The 27,683-nt window shown below is 41.1% G+C and overlaps 1 protein-coding gene across 1 annotated transcript; it reads left to right on the forward strand.

The window, feature by feature from the left end:
• The first annotated feature begins 13 nt into the window (after positions 1-13).
• On the forward strand, positions 14-27,623 carry Exoc1l (exocyst complex component 1 like). Its single transcript, XM_028864172.2, has 3 exons — positions 14-473; positions 12,737-12,867; positions 27,240-27,623. Exons 1-3 carry the CDS (start codon positions 353-355, stop codon positions 27,504-27,506), a joined length of 519 nt encoding a protein of 172 aa, XP_028720005.1. The 5' UTR covers positions 14-352; the 3' UTR covers positions 27,507-27,623.
• The last annotated feature ends 60 nt before the right edge of the window (positions 27,624-27,683 follow it).

Below are 27,683 nucleotides of genomic sequence, written 5' to 3' on the forward strand. Positions count from 1 at the left end.
CCGACCCGGAGACTCCACAAGTAGATCGGTGGCCATCTGTCAGTGTTCATCAATACGTTCCCCACTCCGCGAGCCCGCAGAGAGCTCCCAGAGAGGAGCTTGCAGCAGGCCGGATGCTGAAGCTGCCAGAGGGGGGTTTAATACTGGATTTGGGCTGCTGAGGTGGGGCCGCCACTGAGCAGCCACCCAGTGTCGGGAGCCTGGCCCTTTGCTCCGAGTGAGAAGGTAAAGAGAGTGGGAAGCCGGAGGCTTGCACACCCAAAGGAGACATCTAAGCGGCAGCAAGCAGCGGCAGCAGCGAGGATAGAGTGAGTGAGCTTGAAACTCAGACACGAGCCAGGTGGAACCCGAGATGTCATCGCTGGTGAAGGAAGACTTGGAGAAAAAACTGTTCAAGCCGCTGGCGCAGAATCTCTGCGAGTTTATTGAGATCGAGTTCTCGGTCCAGGACAGGTATTACCTCTGTGTGTCAGGTAAAGTAGCGCTGCTTTCTGGTATCATTTCAAAATGCAAAGAGCTCAAAGGTGAATGAATAAGGAGTATAGAGGAATCGTGTCTGTCTTCCTACCCGGCTCAGGAATGCATGGATTCTTCTTGAGGGTTTAATTAGCCAGGTTAAGGGATGTATATTTTATAGACTTTTAAAAGTGCTAAGGTGAACATTATATATATATATTAGACAGCATTAATGATTCAGAAGAGAAACTGGGTCTGTACTTTTCTTGGTTTGATCGTTTTTTTCCCCTCCAATCTTTTATCTAATTTGCTTCACAGCATACAATTTTGGTGTATGAAGAAGGCTCACTTTTAAAAAATCCAATAGCATTCTGAATATGATTAAATGCATCGCAGAACCAAGTTATACAGCCATTCCCAATGTCTTTCTGTCTGGAACAGATACAGAACCTTAGGCTTTTCCTCCTACGACCTATTGAGACTTTCTGGTGGTTAATTTTGAAGAAAGAAGTTCTCTTTAAAAAACATTTTCTTACAGAAAATTATTACCAATACTTTAATAGTAGAAATTAGTTCATGAAGATAAAACTTTACAGATGAGGGAACAAGCCCTAATGTAAAGATCTGAAGTATAAAGTATTTAGTAAAATAAGAATTTCCTTCATGTTTTTAAAATACAAGAAAGTTGTCTGTGCACCAGCTTTTGCATTAATTATGATTTTCCAAACCTTTTATGAATTTAAATAGAAATGTTTGTGTCGTTATTGAATTGGGTGTGCAGCTATCCCTTTTCCTGGCCCAAGCCTCTCGGTACCCTTCAGGGAATTAGGAGAAAAAAGGTCAGAAAGTCTAGTGTTGGCTGCAGATGTTCCTTTTGAAAGGCAAACACCCATTTTCATACAGCTCATTATCTCTATCCTCCTGAAAACTGGTTTAGAAGAGCATTGTAAATATGCCATGAGGAAGCCAAGCATCTTTGGGAAAAATTCTAAGAATTCTTTAGAAGGTCATAATTTCTAATAAATATATAGGTATTTATCCAACAATAAGAATAGTAATACTTATCTAATGCCTAAGCTTATTATACTACACATATGAAGTATGGGGATTTGGCATGTCAACAAATGTAAGAGACTTAATCGGCTCATAAAATAAATTATGTAAAAAGGTAAATTAAGATTACTTAATAGACCACATTGCATCCTCATCACCCAATCACCAAATCAAAAGGTATTTTTACCCACTATGCTAAAGGGGATGCCCATTCTAATAAAAAATATAGTAATTTTTACCTGTTATGATTCCTGCTTTATATAAGTAGCTTCTCATTAGGTAACATTGGCAGTATTTTAAAATAAAAAGTTTTAAAAATAAAATAGCCATGGTAAGTTATGAATTTAATTTATCAAACATATCTTAGTGACTCCCTTCAACAATTACATAATTAACTAAACTTGCTTTATATATATCCTACAATTAAGCATTTGGAAAATATTCAGTGACTCTGATGTGTGCTAAGGAAGTCAAGCTCTTCTCTAGATTAGGAAGACATGATTTCATGATATTCCACATAAAGTTGACACATTAAGCCTTGTTAGTTCCTCACTTTCATAGCTAGAATTCATGTCCATCAGCCTGGGAGCACTTTCCCAAAATGTAACACTTTATTTTAAATGACCATTATAAACACATTTCAACCAAACAATAGTTTAAATGTTCTTGACAGTCCGAAGAGTTGGGACCATGCTTTACCTGGAAAATATCTATTGACATGAATCAAGAGTCATTGGACACTTGTTGAAGCAGATGATTCCATACTTGAAACACTGTCAATCTCCAAAGAGTAGAGGTCACATGATTACCTCTTCATCCCCTTTAATCCAATGGTTCCTATTTATGAGATCCATTGGTCCAGAGTAGTCCTATTCCATCGTGCATTTTTCTGATTAAAGAAATTAAGATATTTAACCATAGCTGAACTCCCTTCTTGTCTGAGTAGGGTCCATCTTTTGCAGTGGTCTCAAAACAAGAACTATTTTCTATTAAATCTTGATGATTCTATGGCTGATATCAAAATAAGGCACCATAAACTCAATGTCCCTCTCAGTAGGTAGCTACAAAGTACATTGAGCATTCCCTGGGACCTACATCCTTTGCATCTCAGGCTTTGCATGGTGATTTCTCCCTGGGACTAGTCTATCCCACCATAAAACACCACTGTTCCTGGCAGTTAGAAGCAGCATCTTCCAGTGTAGGGAGGAGCTCTGTTTTTTGCAGGTGTGTGTGTGTGGGGGGGGAGTCACATGTGTAATAAGAAGAGTTTGATAATCTGTGTTGTAGCATTAGCCAAAACTGTATGGGAAGTAAAAGGACGTGGTGGAACAGACCTGGAAATTCTTGACATGAGATCTTCTTGTGAATTCTGACCCTGATTTGTTGCCTATCAGCTGTAAAATTGGGGATAAGATAATGATCTTTTATGACCTTATTGCTGGCATCTCTGAAATAGAAATACAAACAGGATAGTTGCACATATGGAATCACAGTGGCTGTGAGAGCACACTGTCCAAGACCTACGCAAATCTCAAGCTAGATCAAATCCCACCATGGAGTGGGGAGGTGGCTAGGAACCCCTTCCCTAGCTGAGGAGCTATTGGCAACTGATGGCTGCTGGAAGAGGGAGAGTCGGCTGTCTTTAAGGGTATGGCCCTTGGTGAGTTGACCATGCTCCAGCAGATGGCCACATACCCAAGAGCATATGGGCACCACAAATTAACCTTAATCGTTTAAAAAAGGGTAGAAAGACACAAAGTTGAGTGTGTAGGTAAGGTAGGGGATGAATCTGGGAAGGGTTGGGAGGGAGTAAATATGATCAAAATACATTGTATGACAGTCTCAAAGAATTAATAAAAATGGTTAACACCTATCAGGGGCTCCCCTACTATTCTCCCTCCTGAATTTTTATTAAAGGTAGTTTATTTTTTAAGCAAGTAACAATAGGGCTTTAAAAGAAGCAGCTTTAAGTTTTAAAATATGTACAAAGATATTTAATGTCAACATATACACTGGATTGTGTGTATATATATATATGCTGTAATATATATGTAAATACATATGTATAGTAAAAATAAAATATATAATAAAGACTTGATATACTCTGTTACCTTTTAAATTATGCATATACTCATATATAGATTATTTTAAGTATTCTTATACTTTTAGGAAAACATTTTTCAATCATGGGTATTTTCTTTAATAAAAATCACTTTATTGTAATGAACTCCCAAATGAATATAGCATGCAGCTAGATTAAGGCACCCACTCAAACAAATACTTGGCTAGTCCCAACTCTGCATTTTTTATACTTCTTTTTCAATTAAAAATTGTTTTCCACACAACATATTTTGGTCATGTTTTCCCCTCCCCCAACTCCTCCCAGATCCTCTCCACCTCCCTACCACTCAACTTTATATTCTCTCTCCTCACACTCTCTCTCCCTCCCCCATCCCCACCCCTCCCCTCTCTCCCTCCTTAAAAAAAAAGAAACAAAAAAGAAAATTAAAACAAATAAACAAAAGACCAATAAGACAAAAAAAATAGCAACAAAATGGGGGGTGGGAGTCTGCAAAAAACTACCAGTGAGTTCACTTTGGGCTGGCCGACTACTCCCGGGCCTGCCCTGGACCACGGTTGATACACTCAGTGAGACTCCACTCGAGAAAATGGATTTTCCTTTTGCCAGCAGGCATCAATTGCAGATAGCTTCTTGGTTGGTGGTGGGACCCCTTATCTGCTTCCCCTCTCAATGCTGGGACCCCTTCTAGCTTGAACCCGTGTGGGTCCTCTGCCTGCTGCCACAGTCTCTGTGAACCTCTCTTCATTCCCGTGAACTTCTGCACAGCAGGAGTGGCCATTCTGAAGCCATGGAGCTTTCCTTAGGGTTTTACATTTTCACTGACAATAACATTTTTATGAGCTTATCTGCCATAAAAAAAAAAAAAGAAAAGAAAATGACAGAGTTGAAACTAGAAAAACATTTAGCTTCATACCCTCCTTCATGCCTCGGGTGTCTTTAGCCTGCATTGTGTCCTTCCTTGTAACCTAATATTACCCTCTCCTGGTCCCTTTTCTAAATGTTATACTGGGCCCATTTTACACTTGTTTACTTAGATGTATAGAATGTATAATATTGTGAGGTCACCCAACCTCCAAGAGAATAAAACACCTGAATGTTCTCCCTGATGCTGATCCTAATCTATAATATAGACACTCCTAAGTACTAATCTGCAAATAAGTGATACTTGTCAGAGTTATGAGGACTGAGTATTTTTCTACTTACTAGGTTTTGATGCCACCCAGAACATTTTTCTTCATGAGTCCAAGAAAAGAACAAATCAGTCACATCACTTATGAGTATTACATAAAATAATATGCAAAGGAAGCTGCTTGGGAGTACTTTTCAAGGCTTCATTGAGAACCCCTGGGTAAATTTGTGACTTCCCAGGATCTTATTCACAGAGAGCACAAATCTAAAAAATGTTTAAAAGTTTCAATTTCACTGAGTAGCTTTTGGACACTAAATTGAGAATAGTTGTGCTAATTTGTGAGCATGAAAGTATGGGATACTATTTTGAAAAGTTTTCATATACAAAAACTGTTATCATCATGCCAACATAATGAGACTTGGGCCATAATACATCTAAGCTGCCATGTACAAATCCTGAGCACAGAACAGAACACAGGCAGCATGTGTATCTGTTTTCATTCTGTAATATAGCTATGGACATACTTAATTCTGCAACAGTATAGAAATTTGTGGCCCCAAAGAGAACACACTTGCAGAAATTATACTTGAAATGGCCTTTCATTATATTGTTTAAAAGGGGGGATTAATACAGAGTTGATTTATAAAACAAGTGTATATCTTACTAAAATTACATACAACACAAAAGTTATCACATAACTCGGTTACAATCAAAATTCTGATATGTAAAATGTTGTCTACCAAAGTAGATCTCTCTCTCTCTCTCTCTCTCTCTCTCTCTCTCTCTCTCTCTCTCCCTCTCTTTCCCTCTTTCCCTCCCTTCCTCCCTCCCTCTCTCCCCCTCTCTTTCACACACGCACGCATGCACACACACACGCGCGCGCGCGCGCGCGCGCGCACACACACACACAGTTATAACTGTGTACACACAAGTACCCAAACACACACTAAACAAATAAATAAAATCAACAATACACACTATATCCTCATCAATTGGTTACCTGAGACAGATTTTCCCAGTGGTTAATTTAACACTTTGGAGATATAAATGTATATATAGAGATATACACAAAATGATCTGCCAATCCAAGCCACACCATTTGTAGCATGCATCGAGACTTTGAAGTTTTGAAGAAGGAAACCTGCTTAATCATTTTCACTATTAGGATGAACTTAGTAGATGAGATGAAAGGAAGAGCTGTGAGGTATGCCTACTCGGAGTCACACATGAGATCATTTAATGCCACTTCTGTGAATTATTTCCTGTCATCTTCATGCAGATGAGATGTTTTACAGATGTGGAAACAATGATCACGAGAAGTTAAGTAATTAGCCTAAGGTTACAGACAATCATTCCAATTCTAAATCCAACTTCTTTCCACTTCACCACGTTTCTAACTGAGAAGAATTAATTTTACCTCTTAGCACGTGAGTGCAGGAACTTCAAGAGTTTCCTATGTGTTCACTCATTCGTCGCTTCTTAGGGACAATAAGGTCAAATTACAGTTGCTCAAGATCACCCACCAGTAGATGACAAACAGAGGCTTGAAAGCCAGGTCCATTCACGCTTACTTTTCTACCATGTGGCTTTCGGAAGGTATGCTGAGAATATTCTAGAAAGGAGCTGATTAAACAAACCTGTGTAAATCCCACTGGATAGCTAGTTTTGTTTCTTTAACACTTCCGTTTCTACAAAATCTGTTTCTTTCTTTTCTACATGTCTTGTATTTCTATAAGTTCACCAATAACATAAGCCCTAACTTGCTTAAAGCCAATCGTTTTTACTATTCTAAAGGCTCACAGAGTGGCCTGAAATGGATTTTATAAAGATATTTCTAGAAAAATATTATTTGAAAATATGATATGGTGAAATCAGCCATAGCCATCTCAACAACCACAAGGCATTAGCAATAGAGTGTGACATTTCACTGAGGCTTTTAAAAGTATTTCATGATAACTTCTTCCATTATTTAATTTAAATGATGAAAACCATTACATAACACAAGATTATAAAACAAAAGAACCATCTATTTATTTAATGCATTTCTAGGAGGCTTAATTGTGAGTTTCACATTTCCTCGATACTGACTAATTATTTTAAATCAATGACTGGTCCTCTTTCCATTAACCTCCCAAATACTGGCAGCTCCTTTAAAGGTGATGGAAAAATACCTTAATGACAAAGCTTGCTTTAAAATTAAAATAGTGATAATTACAAAGATTGGAATTCTGAAAATATTTACTGAAATATAAGCCCTTGAAAAATTAGAATAAAATCTTAAATCCAGAACAGGCTATTTCTACAGTTCCCCAGAACTGTAGATATCGCCCCAAACCACAGATATCACCCTTAAACCATAGTTACAAACCATGTCCCTAGATATCATCCCAAACCATGGCTATCACCCCTAAACCATAGTTTCAAGCCAGGTCCATCGATATCAGCCCTAAACTATCAATATCAGCCCTAAACCATAATTACAAACCTGATCCTCTAAGAGAAAACAACTCCCTAACAGTTACACTTTGTAAAACGCAGTTGGGTTCTTAAGACGATGTGACAAGTTTCCATTTTCCAGCTGCATTAATGTGGAGACAGCCACTTAATTCCAGCTGGCAGCAAAGCTCAGGCGTGGAAATTAGGGGTTGGGTCAACTCCAGCCTCAGCAGACTCCTTTGGCTCCTGGCTAAAGAGAACTCTTGGAAAGTCCTTAGCACTAAGCAGGCCGTCTTGTCAAATGAAGGAGTCTGTTCTCCTTCTGCACTACATCATCTTGGAAAAGCTTAACTTTCAGACACATCCTTATGTTTTCTGAGTCTAGTATTAAGCTAATGACCATGATGGTAAGGAAATTTGATGACTGGGTAGGGATTATCTTCTTAACATCTTTCCTCCTTTCCCTGTCTCCAACCCATCCTTTATGGAACTTCCCAAAAGAGTGTTTTAATGTTTTCATAGCTGCTCAAAAGTGCTGAGGATAAGTGAGGTTGAGTGCTCGGTCCTAAACAGGACATGGGTACACCCCTTTCCAGGGTCAGGGAATAGCAGGAAGAACAGGAGGAAAGAGTCAAAGAGCCAGAGGATGAGGTGGTATACTATGAAATACAGTCTTCCGAATGTCGCATGACTGTTGCATTCATGAGCCTGCCACAGCTGTGGCTACCTGCACAACACACACACACACACACACACACACACACACACACACACACACACACCAAGAAAGTAGGAGGTAGGGCTAGTCAGGGAGAGGAAGTCAATAGGAGTGCAAGGGGATAAGACAGGAGGATGGGCATGAATACAACAGCATGCATTGTACATGTATATGAAACTAACAAAAATAAAAATAAAGAGCCGGTGGTGCATGCCTTTAATCCCAGCTCTCAGGAGGCAGAGGCAGGCGGATCTCTGTGAGTTCGAGGCCAGCCTGGCCTACAGAGTGAGTTCCAGGAAAAAAAGGCTCCAAAGCTACACAGAGAAACCCTGTCTCAGAAAACCAAAAAATAAAATAAATATGCAGAATATAAGATAATACCATGAGGTAAATATATTTAATTAATACATTACCTAACTGCATATATTGTATATCTAATTAATATAAATTATGTTTGCTATCTCAGCACTAGGAAGGTGGAGGCAGGCAGACTCCTGGGGCCCCTGGCCAGGCGGCCTCACCCACTCAGTGAGAACGGCCAGTGAGAAACCTTGTCTCAAAAGGGAGGCTGAGCAGGACTGATACCCAAGGTTGTGAGTGTGTGTGTGTGTGTGTGTGTGTGTGTGTGTGTGTGTGTAAACTCTGAATAAGTCTAAAGAATAAATATCTTTACTTGATTAAAAAAAGAAAATGTTCTAAAATTTAAATTGTGGCCTCTCCATCTATTTAAAGCTTTTCGGTGACACCCCCCGTGTGTACACAGTTTTCAGAATAACGTCTGGACCTGTTCCAGGCCTTTCAGGAACTAACTCCTCCCTCACCTTCTTCCTACTACCTGTCCACCTTCTTGCTTCATGCCAACAACGCCAAAGACTTGCCAAGACTCAGAAGTGCCCGGTGTTTGGGGCCTTTGCACCCATGCATTGCTAAGATTGCCTTTATCCCTGTCTTCATTCTAGTAAGTTCGGTTGCCTGTTACAACGCAGATTCCTTCCTCTCTAAGCCTTTCCTCCTGCCCCCAGATAGTCAGCCATGCCCCTCCTCTATTGTCCTGGCCACGCCCCTCTTCTATGCCCTCCTCCAACAGAGCCTCATTCACAGCAATTTTCACAGCATCCTTAGCGTATTTCCTTCTGAAGCCCGCATTCTCTGCAGTCGCAGTGAGAGCAGGAAGGGTGCCTTATGGGAATTCATTATTTTTTTCAATTCCTAGCACTGTGCTTGATTCACAGGGGACATTTAAATATTTATCGGCTTAATGAAGTGGATGAGTGATTCCACAGTCGATCAGCAGGCTTTCATAACTCGTAGACTATGCCGTGGGATTTGCTCCCTGAAAATCATACCTTTGTAGGATGCCCAATTACCTTTCCCAATCTCCTTACCCCTGTTGTCTCCCCGCCCATCGACGGCTGGTGAGACAGGAAGCTGGGGCAATAACAGTCCTGATGGCGGACCTTCTAACTAGATAGACACAACTGCTTCCTGCTGGAAGCTGTAAAACCTTCCGCGCGTCCTCTTCAGCCCACCAGCACGCTCCTTGTCCTCTTCTCTTTCCATCTTCCTAGGCTAACATCTAGGCCCATGTGCATGGGTCTCCTTTGGGGCTAGAGAAATATAGACGTGCAGAAACACGCCAACTTCTCACAATGTCGGGAAGATCCCAGAGTCTCAGCATCATTGGCCCCAAGTTAAGACCTGTAATTGATGTCTTCTCCAGACATGCGCCTCAGTTACTTCCTCTGTCCCCAAATGTGTCATCCTTCTCTTCAAATGCCTCTCTTCCTGCTAGCTTTTAGAATCCTACCTGGCCCAGGGGCCAGCACACAGCGTACATGCAGTCTGTGTTAGTGCATGGAGTCCTTTGCAAGCCACCTTCTCCAGTCACCATAAAGAAACAGCCTTCAGGCAGGAGTCAACAATCTTCCTCCGATTCCGATTCAGACCCAGACCCATGCCCCTCTGTCTCACCTCAGGGAATCCCCAGGATCAGCCTCAAACTCTGAGCTATTCTCATTATCTGATTTCTGTGGCGTCGTGCCATTGGCCTGCCTCTTCCTCTCCCCTCCAGCCTCTTAGCGATCATCTTTTCTCTCCACTCTCTCACTTCTCTCCTCTGAAAATGTCCCCTTGAGTCTCCCCCTGGAAAACCATTCTGCAGACACAAGTCTCAAATCACTCCAAGACTGGGAAACTTCCATCTCAATCCCTCCTGAGTAACTTGCAGACACTGCACGTGTACATCAACTGCATCCCACCATCTGGCCCGCATCCCATCCCTTTCCATGTGGACTCTCCACCGTTGTTTGCTTTCCACCGTGGAGCATCCTAATCCAGGGTCATCAAAGCCTCCTCTTAAACTTCGCTTCAACTCGTTGATTTGTTTACCACTCACACACTATTCTGAGGCTACTGCCAGCCTTTAGCAAACTAAATAAAAACCTTCAAACGTGATTGTCTACTGGCCACTCTCCTCGGTCATTTGTGTGCTTCAACTTTTCCATGTGAATCTGTTTTCCTCTCGTGTCCCCTTTCTAACACCGGTGAGTGACCTTTATTCTCTGGAGACGAATTACCTCTGGTAAACGACACTGCAGTGGTGTCAGGATTTGACTCCAGGACTCTGCACAGCAGAGCCCCCTGAGAGCATTGTCTCCCCCAAGGCCCTTCAGCTCCACTTTCTTCTCTAATGAGTCCTGTGCATTGTGCTGCCAGAGAAATTCCTGCACAGGACACCATGTTATTAAATCCTGGCTCACAGAGGGAAGGGGGACTGTTGGCTAGGTGTCACTGTAGGCGCATACACGGAACCCCTGACCCAAGGCCCTCATGTTGGACTTGTCAACTGGCTCAGACTCCCTTCTCTAGGAGGCGGGACTCACTCTGTTAACTCTGGCATCATAGTCACTTCTGGATTCCCCAGATTTGGATTCTCCAGAGGATGAATGCTAAACATCACAACTCCAGAGTGTTTCCTGCTTCTTTTGAAGTCCAAAGTCATTCAGAACATTTTGACAACTTTCCAAACCTAGCTAATCTTATTGTCCACCATATGTTAATACCAACCAAACTACACAGTCCACTCTCTTCCTTTCACCTGATAAAATTTAGCTCCCATTGTCAGCTTTCTCATACTGTCCTCTCCTAGAAGTACCCACATGGTGATCCTCTAATTCCCCACTGGATGGCCTGCTCATGTCACTCAGCTATGACAATGAGTATATTGTAATGTATTGCTTTATAGCTACATGGCTAGAAGGTCACATGTCTTAATGTGTTTTGTGCTACTATAACAAACTACTGGTGACTTAGTAGTTTATAAAGAACAGATTCATTTCTCAGAGTTCTAGGAGGAGATGAGGATTCCAAGGTTGAGGAGCTCACATCTGGTGAGAGCCTTGTTACATCATCTGTAGTGGAAGTCAGAGAAAGAGTGTGAGAGTGAGAACAAGAGAGGAGAAAAGAGAGGCCGATGTTAGACCGAGCATCCTTTCATTAGGAACTTACCCCCACAAAAGCTACCCCACCCCTGCAGTCACACCATTGATCCATTCATGAGGGCTCTGACCTCATGACCTAATCTCTTAAAGGCCTGGCCTCTCAACATTGTCGCAATGCAGATGAAGTTTTCAGCACAAAAACTTGGGGGGACCCACTCAAATCACAGCAGCCTGCCAAAGGAAACCTCCCAGAACCCAAGTAATCCTTTCCCAAAACAAATTCCAGTCTCACTTCGAGAAGACACAATCAGCTTACAACCTACCAGGTGACATTAACTATCTGCAAAGAAAACTTCAGGCACCTCATCTATGGCCTCTGCCACCTCCTTACAATAATCTAGTAGATATGACCCGTGGATAGTCTTGTCCTCCTACTGAAATCCTGAGCATCAGAGCAGAAACCAGGTCTCTCCCTTCTCTCCCTGTGCCACTTATAATCTGTGCAGCAAATAGCAAACACTTGCTAAATACTGAGTAATTTTTGAATCATCGATAATTCTAATAGAACAACTCAGTATTCCAAAGAGACCAGAGACAAATGATTTCAGGACCAGGAAATTATTGTTCTCGTTTTGTTCACATTAAGTACAGAAGGATTTCCCCCATACCTCTCAAAGTAGAATAATAACACCGTCTGTGCTGGTGGCACATTTTGAACACTAGAGTTGGAGAGACATGGGCGAGAATCTCAAACGTCATCAAACAAGTCACTGGAAGATGTGTCACAGGCACGTCTGCATTAAACGGTTCACAGCAGGTTTAGAAGAAATGTCGCTCTTCAATACTGAATCACTGTATGAGCAGAGCTGTTTGCTATTTGTACCTTATTTTCTCATATGCTCATCAACTAAGATTCTGACTTGTTCTAGTGAACATTCTGTCCTCAACTGTCTGTTCATGCTCAGCCTTTTTTTACACTGCCTCTTTGTTTTGTTTTTCGAGACAGGGTTTCTCTGTGTAGCTTTGAGCCTTTCCTGGAACTTGCTTTGCAGACCAGGCTAGACTCGAACTCACGGAGATCTGCCTGGCTCTGCCTCCCAAGTGCTGGGATTAAAGGTGTGTGCCACTACCGCCCGGCATGCTCAGCCTTTTATTTTTTGCCTCACCACAAAGCCCAGAGTTCAAAGTGCACTGCTCAGTGTTCTGACGGACAGCTGTCACAAAATAAAGTTAATGTCTTGAGCAAATCTGGGAGCATGTTGGCAAAAGTCCAGGTTACACTGGGACTTATATTAGGAGTGTACTTATAATTTTAGTAGAAGGTCATTAAATAAAGGGAGGTAAATAAATCCTGCAATGTGACTTGGAGAGTATATTAAAGTAAGAGTTTGTATAAACGAAGTCTTTTTTCTGTCCTACAGTGACCAAAACTGATGAAGTAAAAATCATCATGGTGAAGCACTATAGAGTAGGCCTGGATGAAAAGTACGAAGTAACAAAAAAGTGGTCTTTGAATGATCTTCAGATGATTGATGGAAAAGAAGCAGATACCGTAAGTGTTAGCATTCTATAAAGGTAGCACAGGATCGATAACTGGAGATCGTTCCGTTCGATGTCCTGCTTTATAGATTCTTGGCATGTCCAAAGTGTTAAGATGACATTATATTGTTCTTAAGTGGTATGGATTAATTTCCTGAGATGATCTACACTGGCTTTTATGATTTGCTTTTATGAGTTGGAATCTGAATTTTGTCTATTAAATCTAAAAGCATCTTCCCTAAGCTCTTCTTGACAGGTTAAACACAATCTACCAGTCAGTCTTACAACTTTAAATGCTACTTTTTCCAACAGTTGACATTTCCAAGGCCACCCTCTCAAACTCAGATTTTTCTGGTTAAGTTTTGGGAATTCCTTCCTTCTCTAGGCCATAAACATTTGATGTTGCCAGTGACTCATTGACTGTTCCAGTCAAAATGTCTGAACTTTGTCATTTTCTGAACCTTTATGCACTCTGTTATTAGCTTTTTGGTCACCTAGAAATACCACTTTTAAAACTGAGTATATTTGACAAGATTCTTGGTCAAAGAATTGGGATATGTCATTGTTTTGTGTCCTAAGTACTCAAATTTTCTGAAAATATATTTTACCTAAATGTTGAGGACTTAAAAACTGATTAAGCATATTATGGCATGTCTACAATTAGATTAGTTTGTACTCAATACAAAATGTTAAACCTTAGATTTTATACATAAATATACATATGTGTAGGTGCATTTATATATAAAACAAACTTCAATAATAATTCCCTGAGTGATAGTGGTACAAATTTTGAGCTATTGTCTTCATTATACTTTTTGGCACTTACCAAATTTTTATATTGCATTGACTCTTTTATTTTTCATTTTTCTTTATTAAGAAATTTTCTACTCACTCCACATACTATCCACAGATCCCCTCTCCTCCTTCCTCCCACCCCCCAGTCCTCTTTTCCAAGCTACTCCACATTCCCAAATCCCCCAAATCAAGGTCTCCCCCTGGGGAGTCAGCAGAGCCCAGCACACTGAGCCTAGGCAGGTCCAAGCCCCTTCCCACTGTACCAAGGCTGTGCAAGGTGTCACATCACAGGCACCGGGTTCCAGGAACCTGCCCATAGACCAGGGACAGACCCCAATCCTCCAGCCTGGGTGCCCCCCAAACAGTTCGAGCCAAACAACCATCTTCCATATCTAGAGGACCTAGTCTAGTCCCATGGGGCCTCCACAGCCACCAGTCCACAGTTCATGGGCTTCCACTAGTGTGGCCTGTCATCTCTGCACATCCTCCCATCATGATCTCGACGTCCCTCGCCTGCAGTATCTCTCCTCTCTCTCATCAATTGGATTCCTGGAGCTCAGCCTGGTACCTGGCCATGGATCTCTGTATCTGCCTCCATCAGTCACTGGACAAAGGCTCTATGATAACAGCTAGGTTATTTGCTAGGCTGGCCACCAGGGTAGATCAGTCCAGGCACCCTCTGGACCACTGCCAGAAGACCAAGGTGGAGTCAACCTTGTGGATTCCTGAGAGCCTCTCCAGCACCCTGCCTCTTCCTATTCCCATGATGTCCTCATCTATCATGGTATCTTCCTCCCTGCCCTCCCACTCTGTCCCTGTTCCAGCTTGACCCTCCCATTTCCCTTTGTTCTCATCCCTGACTCCTCGCCCTCTGCCACCCCCCACACCCAGTCCACTCATGTAGATCTCATCCACTTCTCCTTCATAAGGTCATCCATGTGTCCCTCCTAGGGTCTTTTCTTGTTAGCTAGCCTCTCTGGAGTTGTGGGTTGCAGTCTGGACATCCCTTCTCTCACATCTAGTATCCACTTATGAGTGAGTACATACCATGTTTGTCCTTCTGAGTCTGGGTTACCTCACTCAAGATGATATTTTCTAGTTCCATCCATTTGCCTGCAAATTTCATGATATCAATGTTTTTTACTGCTGAGTAGTACTCCGTTGTGTATATGTGCCATATTTTCTTTATCCATTCTTCAGTTGAGGGGCATCTAGGTTGTTTCCAGGTTCTGGCTATTACAAATAATGCTGATATGAACATAGTTGAGCATGTATCCTTGTGGTAAGATTGAGCATTCCTTGGGTATATGCCCAAGAATGGTATAACTGGGTCTTGAGGAAGACTTATTCCCAGTTTTCTGAGAAACCACCATACTGATTTCCAAAGTGGCTGTACAAGTTTGCATTCCCACCAACAGTGGAGGAGTGTTCCTCTTGCTCCACATCCTCTCCAACATAAGCTGTCTTCAGTGTTTTTTATCTTAGCCATTCTGACAGGTGTAAGATGGTATCTCAGAGTTGTTTTGATTTGCATTTCCCTGATGACTAAGGATGTTGAGCAATTTCTTAAATGCCTTTCAGCCATTCAAGATTCTTCTGTTGAGAATTCTCTGTTAAGCTCTATAGCCCATTTTTTAATTGGATTGTTCAGTATTTTGATGTCTAGCTTTTTGTGTTCTTTATATATTTTGGAGATCAGCCCTCTGTCAGATGTGGGGTTGGTGAAGATCTTTTCCCATTCTGTAGGCTGTTGTTTGATCTTATTGACCATATCCTTTGCTCTACAAAAGCTTCTCAGTTTCAGGAGGTCCCATTTAGTAATTGTTGCTCTCAGTGTCTGTGTTACTGGTGTTATATTTAGGAAGTGATCTCCTGTGCCAATTTGTTTGAGACTACTTCCTACTTTCTCTTCTATTAAGTTCAGTGTAACTGGATTTATGTTGAGGTCTTTGATCCACTTGAACTTGAGTTTTGTGCATGGTGACAGATATGGATCTATTTGCAGTCTTCTGCATGTTGACATCCAGTTATTGCATTGACTCTTAATGAGAAATCTACAGCACGTTTACCAACCCGTGGTTTAGAAATTAGCTGTCCTCATCCAATTTTAGCCCATTTGTCTCCCCTGCCTCTTTCTCAAATATTACCTATGTCATAGTTATTTCTGCTGAGTTTGGCTGGTGTCTGGGAACATGTATATGAAGCCTACTTCCAGTTGAAGCATTTAACTGTATTCTATTTCTTCCCTACTTTTCCTGGCCTCTAATTTCATTGCAAAATTATTGATTATCCCCTTTTCAATTTGAAGATCATGGTTGTTGAGCATGAACCAGATAAAAATGGAAAGCTCACCCTTTCTGTTTCCCTCATTGCTTAAGGATCTACCTGCAATACTAAATTGCTAGGAGAAATACTACATTACCCAAATAGTTGTTCATTCTCTTAAAGACTTCTCTTCCTGGCTCCTCTGGGAATTTCTACCTTTCTCTTGGGGTTGAATCCTCAGGAGTAAGTACTTATTGTGATTTTTATCACTAGTGATGATACAGTGGTATTTTTATCAATGGTAACGATACAGTGGTAAATAGAGCAATTTCAAGCTAGTTGTCAATTTTAAAATAGAAAGAACCGCAATTAAATTCAATTTGTAAAGCAGAAACAAAAATAATTTTGGATTTGGAGAATGACTAGTATAACAAGAGATAGGCTACTGTACCAAAGGTGGATTGGGCTGGCTGAGATTTCAGTTCTTATCCTGGCTCTGCCAGTAACTACATAGGTCTCCTAAATGTCACCTCTTCGAGAACTATTACCCCAATTATATACAAAGGATTACTATGAATCCATGAGTTGCCTTATTAGCTCTAGAATTTTAACAGAGAAAAAGAGGAGAGTGGGAAGGAAGGAGAGAGGGAGGAACGGACACTTGCTCAGCCTTCAATTATTAGGCTAGAGGAAAATATCAATCTTTTCTAAGTATTTCAAAGACGTGAAAGATTTTCCCCACATGATGAGGGGCAAGAACTGGGAGAGAAAATAACCTAGAGGCACAACCAGTGTGATTTCCTTTGGTTGAGATTCTCTGTAATCGTCCTTCAACTACCACAATGATAGCTAGAAAATAGTTGCTAGGTGTGACTTGCAGAGTGCTGCCTTGAAATCATTGCACCACTGTTCGTCATTCATTTTTGTTTTGTAAATAGAGTCTTATTATGTAGCTCAAGCTGTCCCGGAACTCATTATGCACCTGCTACTGGCCTCCCAAGTGCTAAGAGTGTAGACATGTGCTACTGTGGTCAACCTGTCTATTACTTTTGTAAAGCACTGGTGTGAGTGTAGAAGGGTGCATGTATGCAGGTATGTGTGTAAGTGTGCTTGCCCATGTGTACGTGAGGCTGGGGGTCACTTTCAGATATCTTCCTCAATTGCCCCTCCATTTGTGTGTGTGTGTTTGTTTTTGTTTTTCGAGACAGGGTTTCTCTATGTCCTGGAAGTCACTCTGTAGACCAGGCTGGCCTTGAACTCAGAGATCTGCCAGCATCTGCCTCCCAAGTGCTGGGATTAAAGGTGTGTGCTACCACTGTGTGCGCAGGCTGTTCCCTGCTTTTCTTTGAGGCAAGGTCTCTCAACAAACCTGGGACTTGCTGTTTTTGGCTAGACTGGACAGTAGAGTTAGTACCAACAATCACTGGCTATTGAGCCTTTGGAATCCTCCTGTCTCTGCTTGCTTGCTCCTCCCCAGCACGAGTGTTACCAGTGCATGCCACCATGCCTAGCTTCTTACATGAGTGTTTCGGATTTGAACTCAGATACTCATGCTTGGACAGCAAGCACTTATTTAATGAACCACCTCTCCGGCCTCTAGTCTAGAGCTTGGTTTTGTTTTGTCTTTTAAATATTGATTGTATAAACTAAGGGAGTATCTTAATGTAAGTATCAAAGGCTGGGCAGAGCTGAAAAAGGGACCATCCATTTATTAAGCTGTATACTAGCAGCTTATATAACTGATCTCACAAACATGTCACAGCAACTCCATCTAAAATGATGGTCTAAAGCAGTGGTTCTCAACATGTGGGTAAAGACCCCTTTAGTAAAGACTCCCTCACAGGAGTCGCCTAAGACCATCAGAAAACATAGATATTTACGTGATGATTTGTAACAGTAGCAAAATTACAGTTATGAAGTAGCAAGGAAGATCATTTTATGGTTGAGGGTCACCACAACATGAGGAACTGTATTTACAGTTGTAGTTTTAGGAAGTTTAGGTTGTAGTATTAGGAAGGTTAAGAACCACTGATCTAAAGGGGAGGGCTGTTAAATCAGATAAATAATTTGCACAACAGGAACTTAAAGATCATTAGTATTCTTGTGTGGTTTGGACCTTGCCAGTTTCTTTGTTATTTAGGACAATGCTTAACTCCATCCCTCCTTTCACAGATGCACTCACATCACCCCAGCACACATCTGTTGAGAACTTACTAGTTGCAATAGATAAACACTAGGAATGCAAAACAAATCATGTGAACTCTGCCCTCCAGGCTAGTTAGGAGCAGGGCAGAAAGTGTATTTTGTAAATGGAAATGTGTTTTGGACACTACTACAAAGCATTGCCTTTTCTATTGATAGCAGCAAGGATTGTAGTGATTTTAACACACAACAACAACAAAAAAAATCACTAGAAACAGCAAGAGCTATGTCAGTATTGGATTTTTTGTCCATATCTGTCAAATGACTTCACGGCTCTCACTATTTGCCAACGCTTATTCTACATTGTTAATTCAAAGTTATCAAGTTGGTCAACTGCACAGTGTCAAAGGGTGGTTAGCCACCCAGTGTGTCCCCATTTGCTTCCAAAGTAGTGTGAAGGACCAATTTCTTTTTTTTTTTTAAATGTATTTTACATACTAACCACAGATCCCTTTCTCATCCCTCCTCTTGCTCCCCACCCCCCAATCTACCCCTTATCCCCTCCTCCAACAGAGTACGTTCTCCCATGGGGGGACAGCTAAGCCTGGTACATTCAGTTGAGGCAGGACCCAGCCCCTCCCCTCTTCATCAAGGGTGAGCAAGGTTTCTCACCATAGGTAATGGGATCCAGAAAGCCAGCTCATGCACCAGGGATGGATCCAGATCCCACTGTCAGGGGCTGCTCAAACAGAAGGGACCGATTTCTTAATCCACATAGGGACAAACCTATGGCTCCCTCCAGAAGTCTACAAGAGGATTTGTTCTCTTCTTCCATCCTTACCCACCCTCTAAAATGTACTGGAAAAACGTGATAACTACACATTATATGACGTTTTATTTATACAACTGAAAAGACATGGATGTTCCAAACATTCTTTGCTCCTGTTTGCTTTTTCTTTTCCTTTCATTGAAAATAGACTTTTTTTCTCATATAATACATCCTGATTATGGTTTCCCCTCCCTCTACTCCTCCCAGCTCCTCCCCCCATCTAGATTCACCCCCTTTCTTTCTTTCACTAGAAAACAAGCAGGCTTCTACAGGATAATAATGAAACAAAAACTAACACATCAGAATTGGCAAAACAAACAGAAGGAAAAGAGCCCAAGAGAAGGCACAAGAAACAGAGATCAATCCACTCCTTTGCACACTCAGGAATCCCATAAAAACACTAAACTGGAAGCCATAATATATACTCAAAGAATCTAAAAGGTTAAATGATAAAATATAGATAAAAATAATAAGATTTTTTTTTTTAAGGAAGAGCCCTGACACAATATGAGACAAGGAACCTCCACAGATGCCTTGGAGTTCATTTTCTCTTGGCCATCTACTGCTGGGCGTGCAGCCTACCCTTAAGAGCAGTTTGATTCCCCAGTGAGACTCCCTTGGGGGAAGCCAATTTTCATTTGCAAGTGGTTATCAATTGGGGATTCTCCTAGGATCCCCACTGGTACGGACCCATACAGGATATGTGCATGCTGCCTCAGTCTCTGTGAGTTCGTGTGTGCTCCTATCATGTTGATTTAGAGGGCCTTGTTTTCTTGGTATCCTCCATCCTCTCTGGTTCTCACACTTCTTCCACCTCCTCTTCCTCAGGGTTCCCTGAGCCCTGGGAGGAAGGATTTAATGGAGACATCCCATTTAGAGCTGAACAAGGCACTGATCTACGATATAGCAGGATGTCATTAGAAGTAATTTTATTATTGGTTTGGGGGTTTTTGGTTTTTGGGGGGGTTGTTTGTTTGTTTACAGTAGTATCTGGTTTTACCCTTGGCTATCTGCTCTCAGATTCTTGGTCACAATGGCAGTGTCTGGTATGGGTTCCCTCTTGTGGAGGGGGACTTAGGTCAAATCAGATGTTGGTTGGTCACTCCCACAGACTTGGTGCCACCATTGCACTAGCACATCTTGCAGGCAGGACACCATTGTAGATCAAAGGGTGGGGCTGGGTAGGTGTTTACATGTCTCCTCTGGTAGCTTGCAGAGTACTTTCCTGTGACAAAGACCCTGGAACATAGGGGCAAAGGCTCTTTGTAGACTCCCCTCTTCTCCATGCTCAATGAGTTTTATAAGTGTTGTCTTCAGCAATTGGGGCTTTGAAATCAGTTTGTGGAGAGCAACCTATACCTAGTCTTGGTGATAGCCCGGTTGTTTGAGGATTTCTATGGGACCTCTTTGGCCAACAACTCAATTATATGTCATCCAATCATTGAACTGGAAGCTTCATTTGGTGACAAGAGATGGCCAGTTGCAGTTCCATCTCCCCATTATTTGGTGACTTTGTTTAGATCACCTTCATATATGTATATATTTTAGGAAGCTTCTACTGTAGTGGGTTTCCATGTGACCCCTCAAATGACCCTTAATTTTAGCTATCTCTCCTCACATCCCTTCTTCCCTTTCTGTCTCCATGTGATCCTCTCATTCCAGTCTCTGCCTCACCCCGTCCATAACTATCTATTCTATTTCCTTTTCCTGTGGAGATCTGTCAGTCTCCCTTCAACCCCGCCCCCCAGTCTCTTACTCATTACCCAACCTCTGTGGTTCTACAGATTGCAGCTTGATTATCATTGACTTAACAGCTAACATCCACATCTAAGTAAATATATACCATTTTTTGTCATTCTGGGTCTGCATTAACTCACTCAGGATTCATTTTTTTTCTGGTTCCATTCATATCCCTGCAAATGTCATGATTTAAGTTTTTAATGGCTAAGTAATACTCCATTATGTAAATATACATAATTTTCTTTATTCATTCTTCTGCTGAGGGACATATAGGTTGTTTCTAGTTTCTGAATATTAATAGAGAAGCAATGAACATAGTTGAGCAAGTGTCTCTGTGGTAGGACAAAGTGTCATTTGGGTGAACATCCAAGAGGGGTATTGCTGGATATTGGGGTACATCCATGCCCATCACCCTGAGAATTCACCACACCAATTTCCATAGTAGTGGTACAATTTTGCACCCCTATCAGCAAAAAGGGATGTTCCCCTTGCTCCACTTTCTCGCCAGCATGAGCTGTCACTTGTTTTATTTATCTTTGCCATTCTGACAGCTGTAAGATGAAATCTTAAAGTAGTTTTGATTTGCATTTCCCAGATGAGTAAGGATATTGAATATTTCTTTGAGTGTTTCTCAACCATTTTGAGTTTCCTCTTTTGAGAATTCTTTGTTTAGATCTGTACCACATTTTTAATTGTTTGTTTTGGGTTGTTTATTTTCTTGATATCTAGTATTTTTAATTCTTTATATATTGTATGTATTAGCCCTCTATCTAATAGAGGGGTTGGTAAAAATCTTTTCCCATTCTGTAGACTGCCACTTTGTCCAACTGACAGGGTCCTTTGCTATGTAGAAGCTTCTCGGCTTCATGAGGCCCCACTAATTAATTGTTGATCTTAGTACCTGTGCTAATGGTATTGTGTTCAAAAAGTTGTCTCCTTGACAATAAGTTCAAGGCTATTCCCCACTTTCTTTTCTATGAAGTTCAATGTTGAGGTCTTTGATCCATTTGGAGTTGAATTTTGTGGAAGGTGATAAGTATAGGTCTTCATATAGGAGTCTTCTACATGTAGCCATCCGGTTTGACCAGCACAATTTCCTGAAGGTGCTGTCTTTTTTTCTGATGTGTATTTCTGGCTTCCTTATAAAAAATAAGGTGTACATAGGTATGTGAATTTATGTTCTGGGTCTTCAATTCAAATCCATTGATCATTATGTCTGTTTTTATGCTGATACCATGCTGTTTTATTAAAATAGCTCTGTAGTACAACTTGAGATCAGGGATGGTGATAACTCCAGCAGTTATTTTATTATTTGGATTGTTTTAGCTGTCTTGGTGTGTGTGTGTGTGTGTGTGTGTGTATGTGTGTGTGTGTCTGTGTGTGTCTGTGTGTGTCTGTGTCTGTGTCTGTGTGTGTCTGTGTGTTTCCAGATGAAACTGAAGATTCTTTTTCTATGATCTGTGAAGAATTGTGCTGGAATTTTGATAGGGATCATATTGAGTCTGTAGATTGCTTTTGTAGGATAGCTATTTTTAATATATTAACCCTACTTATCCATGAGCAGGGAAGGTCTTTCCATCTTCTGATATCTTCTTTAATTTCTTCCCTTAATATCTTGAAGTTTTTGTAATACAAGTCAACTTGCTTGATTAGAGTTACTTCAAGATTTTATATTTTTCGAAACTATTGTGAAAGGTGATGCTTCTCTGATCTCATTCTCAGTTTGTCATTTGTCATAGTAGGCTTACCAGTTTTTGTGAGTTAATTGTAAACTACTTTGCTGAAAGTGTTTATCAGCTATAGAAGTTTCCTGGTGAAACTTTTAGGATCACTTATGTATACTATAAAATCATCTGTAAATAATGATACTTTGACTTCTTTTCCAATTAGTGTTCCCCTGATCTCCTTCAGTGTCTTATTGCTGTAGCTAAGATTTCAACTACTATATTGAATAGGTGTGGAGAGTGTGGACTGCCTTGTCCCATTCCTGATTTTAATACAATTGCTTTAGTTTTTCTCCATTTAAGTTGATGTTAGCTATTGGCTTTTTGTAAACTGCCTTTATTATGTTGAGGTATCTTCCTTGAATCCATAATCTCTCTAGGACATTCATCATGAAGTGTTGGATTTTGTTAAAGGCCCTTTCTTCATTTAATGAGACTGTGTGGTTTTTGTCTTTCAGATAGTTTATAAGGTGGATTACATTGACATATTTGCATATATTGAACCATCCCTGCATCTTTGGGATGAAGCCTTCTTGATCATGGTGTGTGCTTGTATCCAGCTTGCAAGTATTTTATTGAGAAGTTTTACATCTATGTTCATAAGGGAAATTGGTCTGTAATTTTGTTGGGTCTTTATGTGGTTTGGTATCTGGGTGACTATGGCCTCATAAAACTAATTGGACAATGTTCCTTCTCTTTCCATTTTGTGGAAAAATTTTGAAGAATATTAGCATTAACTCTTTTCTGGAAGTCTGGTAAATTCTGCACTAAAACCATCCAGCCCTGGGCTTTTTTTTCTGTTGGGGAAGGAACTTTTAATGACTACTTCCATTTCACTAGAGATTATTGGTGTCTTTACATTGCTTATCTGGTCTTGATTCAACTTTGGTAAGTGGTATGTATCAAGAAGAATTATCCATTTCTTTTATTTTCTAGTTTGGTGGATTACAAGCTTTTAAAGTATGTTCTTATGATTCTCTGCAGGTCCTAAGAATATGTTACTATGTTCTCCTTTTCAGTTCTAACTTTGTTAATTTACATCCTCTCTCTCTCTCTCTCTCTCTCTCTCTCTCTCTCTCTCTCTCTCTCTCTCTCTCTCTCTGCCTTTTACTTAATTTGGATAATGGCTTGTCAGTTTTTTTCTCAAAGAACCAATTCTCTGTTTCACTGATTCTTTGTATTTGTTTGTTTGTTTTGTTTCTGTGTTATTGACTTCAGCCCTGAGTTTGATTATTTCTTCATTTTGTTCTAGAATTTTCGGGCGTGCTGTTAAGTTGCTAGTATGAGATCTCTCCAGGTTTTTATGTAGACACTTAGTGCTATGAACTTTCCTCTTAGCACCACTTTCATTGTGTCCCATAAGTTTGGGTGTGCTGTGTATCTGTTTTCATTGAATTCTGGAGTACTACTGTTTTTTAAAAAAAAATCTTTCTTGACCCATTTTTCATTCAGTAGAGAGTTGTTAAGTTTCCATGAGTCTGTAAGCTTTCTGTTGTTTCTGTTGTTGATATCCAGCTTTATTCCGTGGTGACCTGATAGGATGTAAGATGTTACTTCAATTTTCTTTAATCTGTTGAGATTTGCTTTGTGTCCAAGTATGTGGTTAACTTTGGAGAAAGTTCCATGCAGTACTGAGAAGGTATGTTCTTTTGTGTTTGTGTGAAATGTTTTGTAAATATCTGTTAGGTTCATTAGGTTTATAATATCAGTTAGCTCCAGCATTTCTCTGTTTAGTTTTTGTCTAGATGATCTGTCTATTGGCAAGAGTGGGGTATTGAAGTTTTCCACCATCAGTACATGATTTAAACTGTCATTGTGTTTCTTTTATGAACTTGGGTGCCCTTGTGTTTGGAGCATAGACGTTAAGGATTCCAGTGCCCTCTTAATGAATTTTTCCTTTGATGAGTATGTAGTGTCCTTTCCTCTCTTCTAATTCGTTTTGGTTTGAAGTGTATTTTGTCAGATATTAAAATGGTGACACCAGCTTGCTTCTTAGGTTCATTTGTTTGGGATATCTTTTTCCATCCTTTTACCCCGAGGTGGGGTCTCTCCTTGCTGTTAAAATGTGTTTCTTAGATGCAGCAGCAGGAAAGATCTGTTTTTTTCATCCATTCTGTTAATTTATGTCTTTTTATTGAAATTGAGACCATTAATATTGAGAGATATCAAGGAGCAGAGCTTGTTGATTCCTATGATTTCAGTTTTGGGGTGTGAGTGTGTGTTTTCCCTCTTTTGATTTGCTTGTCTGGGATTATTCATTCCTTGTATTTTCTTGGGTATAGTTAACTGCTTTCGTTTGGAGTTTTCTTCCTAGCACCTTCTAAAAGGATGGATTGGTAATGATAAAACCATTAAATTTGGTTTTATCCTGGAATGTCTTATTTTCTCCATCTGCTGTGATTGACAGATTTGCTTGGTATAGTAGCCTGGACTGGCACCTGTGATTTCTTAGAGTCTGTAGAACATCTGTCCAGGTCCTCTATTGAGGAATCAAGTGTAATTCTAATAGGTTTGCATTTATATGTTACTTGGTCTTTTTTCCTTGCAGCATTTAATAGTCTATTTGCTTTATATGTTTGGTGTTTTTATTATTATGTGCTGAGGGGAATTTCTTTTCTGGCCTAGTCTGTTTGGTGTTCTGTATGCTTCTTGTACCTTGATAGGCATCTCCTTCTTTAGGTTAGGGAAATTTCTTCTGTTATTTTTTTAATTTTTTTTTTAATACCTTTGACCTGCGTTTCTTGGATGTTCTGTGTCAGGAGGTTTTTAGAGTTAACATTTTATTTGACTGGGGTATCTACTTCTATCATATTTTCAAAGCCTGAATTCTCTTGCCCATCTCTTACATTCTTATAATGATGAGGCTTGCCTCTGAGGTTCCTATTTGGGCTCTTAGGTATCAGTTCCAGATTTCCCCCAGTTTGGATTTTCTTTATTGATGCTAGTTTCACTTTCGGGTCTGGAATCGTTTTGTTCATTTCCTTCCACTGTTTGTGTGTGTGTGTGTGTTCATAGATTTCATTATGGGATTTATTCATTTTCTCTTTAAGGACTTCTATCATGTCCATTAAGGCTAGTTTTGGGTATTTTTCTCATGCTTCAGCTCTGTTGCAGTACTTAGGGTCTACTGTGGTAGGGTTGCTGGGCTCCAGTGGAGACATATTGTCCTGGCTGTTATCTATTGTGTTTTTATGCTGCCATCTAGGCATCTGAGTTTGGGGAGATTGTAATTCTAGTTGCTGAAATCTGGAATTGTCTTTGTTGGGTGGGTGTTTTGTTCCTTGGTTTCTGTTGCCCTCTCTGGTTCTCAGTAGAGTGTGGTGGCTGTGTGTTGCCTGGTAGGAAGTTATTCCAGGATCTGATAGGTGTGGTCATTGGGGTTTCCAGGTAAATGTGTTCCTAGGCATTGGGAGTTGGCACTTAGGAAAGGGGATGGGCTAGAGAGGGTTGAGGGGGGTCCACAGGAGGGAGGAAAGCAAGTTGTTCTGTAGGAAGCATGTAGGTCCTTATGCTCACAGATAAGCACTAGGGGAACCAAGAATGTTAAACATACAGGCTTGTCTCTTCAAAGGGAGAAATGTATGACCTGTTTTCTACCTGGTTAAAAGTCTGATGACTTTTGTGCTGTGTGGCCCAAGACCACACCAGATCGTCCCCCAGACCCTTACCTTGAGCTTCTTTTCTCAATCTGTAGAACCTGTCTTTATGAAAGATATCACTTATACTTTACAGTTTCAATGTAATCACGTCTCAAGCTTTGATGTACATCAAAGTGGGGTAGAGTTAATTATCACCTGAAACTTGTTATCAAACAGTGCTGTGTTTAAATATGCCTAAAATAAACTACTGAATATCAGACTCTCAATGTTTGAACCAACACTGGCTACCGAATCGGGTTGAACCGAACTGCCTTCATGTCTCTGGGATGGTCATCCACACTGTCCCCCCAGGGTCTGCTTAGTCTCCCGGGAATGGAGGCAGAGAGTGAGGAGAGGCCACAACAGCCAGTTTGTTACAGAGCTGGAGAGGAGACTAGAAGAGTGGATATGGAGGAGAGAAGGAAAAGTGAATATGTGAAGCTTGCCTACAGTCTTTGCTGGCCTACTTGCTCCTCTGGCAGGCTTGGCTGGCAGGTTCCCAGAGAAAGCCTGCTGGCGTTGTGGGGCTGGGATAACAGATGAGTGAGGAAGAGGGCTGGAGGAAAAGGTCTGCATGATCCACTGGAGATGGGGGCAGAGAAGTGGGGTGGGGGGCAAAGCGGGTGGCCTTCTGCAAAAATGGTGTGAGACTGGGAGATTGGATTTGGAGGAGAGAGGAGAGTGGTGGAGATCTGTAGTTAGGCTACCTGCTTTCCTGGCCAGAGTGGCCTACTGGTTCCCAGGGAATGCCTGCTGGAGTTGGGGGCTGGGGTAAATTAATGCCTTTGGGGAATGGTTAGAGTAGAAGATCATGTGGTCCACTAGAGAGGGGAGGAGGGGGGGGGAGGCTGCAGCAGGCGGTCTGCTGAAGAGCTGGGGATGAGTCGGGTAGATTGGATTTAGAAGACTAGAAGGAAAGGTGAAGATCTGCAGCTAGCCTGCCTGCTTCTCTAGCCAGAGTGGCCTGTGGGCTCCCTGGGAATGCCGGCTGGAGTTGAGGGTTGGGATAAAGCAAAGATTGTGCTGCTGACTTTCAAGAAGTGATTCCGTTTGGCTCTCCTGGCTTTGGAAAGCGGATCTGTAGATTTTAGAAATATATCTGATACTAATACTTTACAATCAATAGGCACAGCCAGCAGACCATGGGAATCCTGGAAATGACTTTGAATAGAAAGTAAACCAGGTCTCTCTCTCTCTCTCTCTCTCTCTCTCTCTCTCTCTCTCTCTCTCTCTCTCTCTCTCTCTCTTCTAGGACAATCCATTTTTTGACCTGCACTTCAACAAAGTATACTGTTTGGAGGCCTACAGCTGTGCCTCTAAGTACTCCTTCGCTCGAACAGTGAACAGGCTGAACCATGTGTATCTTAAGAAGGACTTACACCTCGTGAACTTTGATTCAACTTACATTAACGATGACTCCATTTGGTCCTCCAACAACAAGGACTGCCTGGTCCTCATGAGAATATGTTTTTATGCTTTCAATCTTGTGTGCTTGTCCCTGTGTCCCCTGCCACTTTGAAGATGTAGCCCAAAGCCCTTCATGAATGTCTGAAGAAAATGGCTCTCCAATTGAATGCTGATAGTCAAATGTTTGTTTTGCCTCTTCCTCGATGGCTATTATTTATACTAAAATAAAATGGGGCTTTGTGAATTGCAGTGAAGTGTGTTTTGGTGCAATTGTTCAACAGTTGGGACA

The sequence above is a fragment of the Peromyscus leucopus genome, chromosome 10, assembly GCF_004664715.2.
Source record: "Peromyscus leucopus breed LL Stock chromosome 10, UCI_PerLeu_2.1, whole genome shotgun sequence".
NCBI classification, from domain to species: domain Eukaryota; kingdom Metazoa; phylum Chordata; class Mammalia; order Rodentia; family Cricetidae; genus Peromyscus; species Peromyscus leucopus.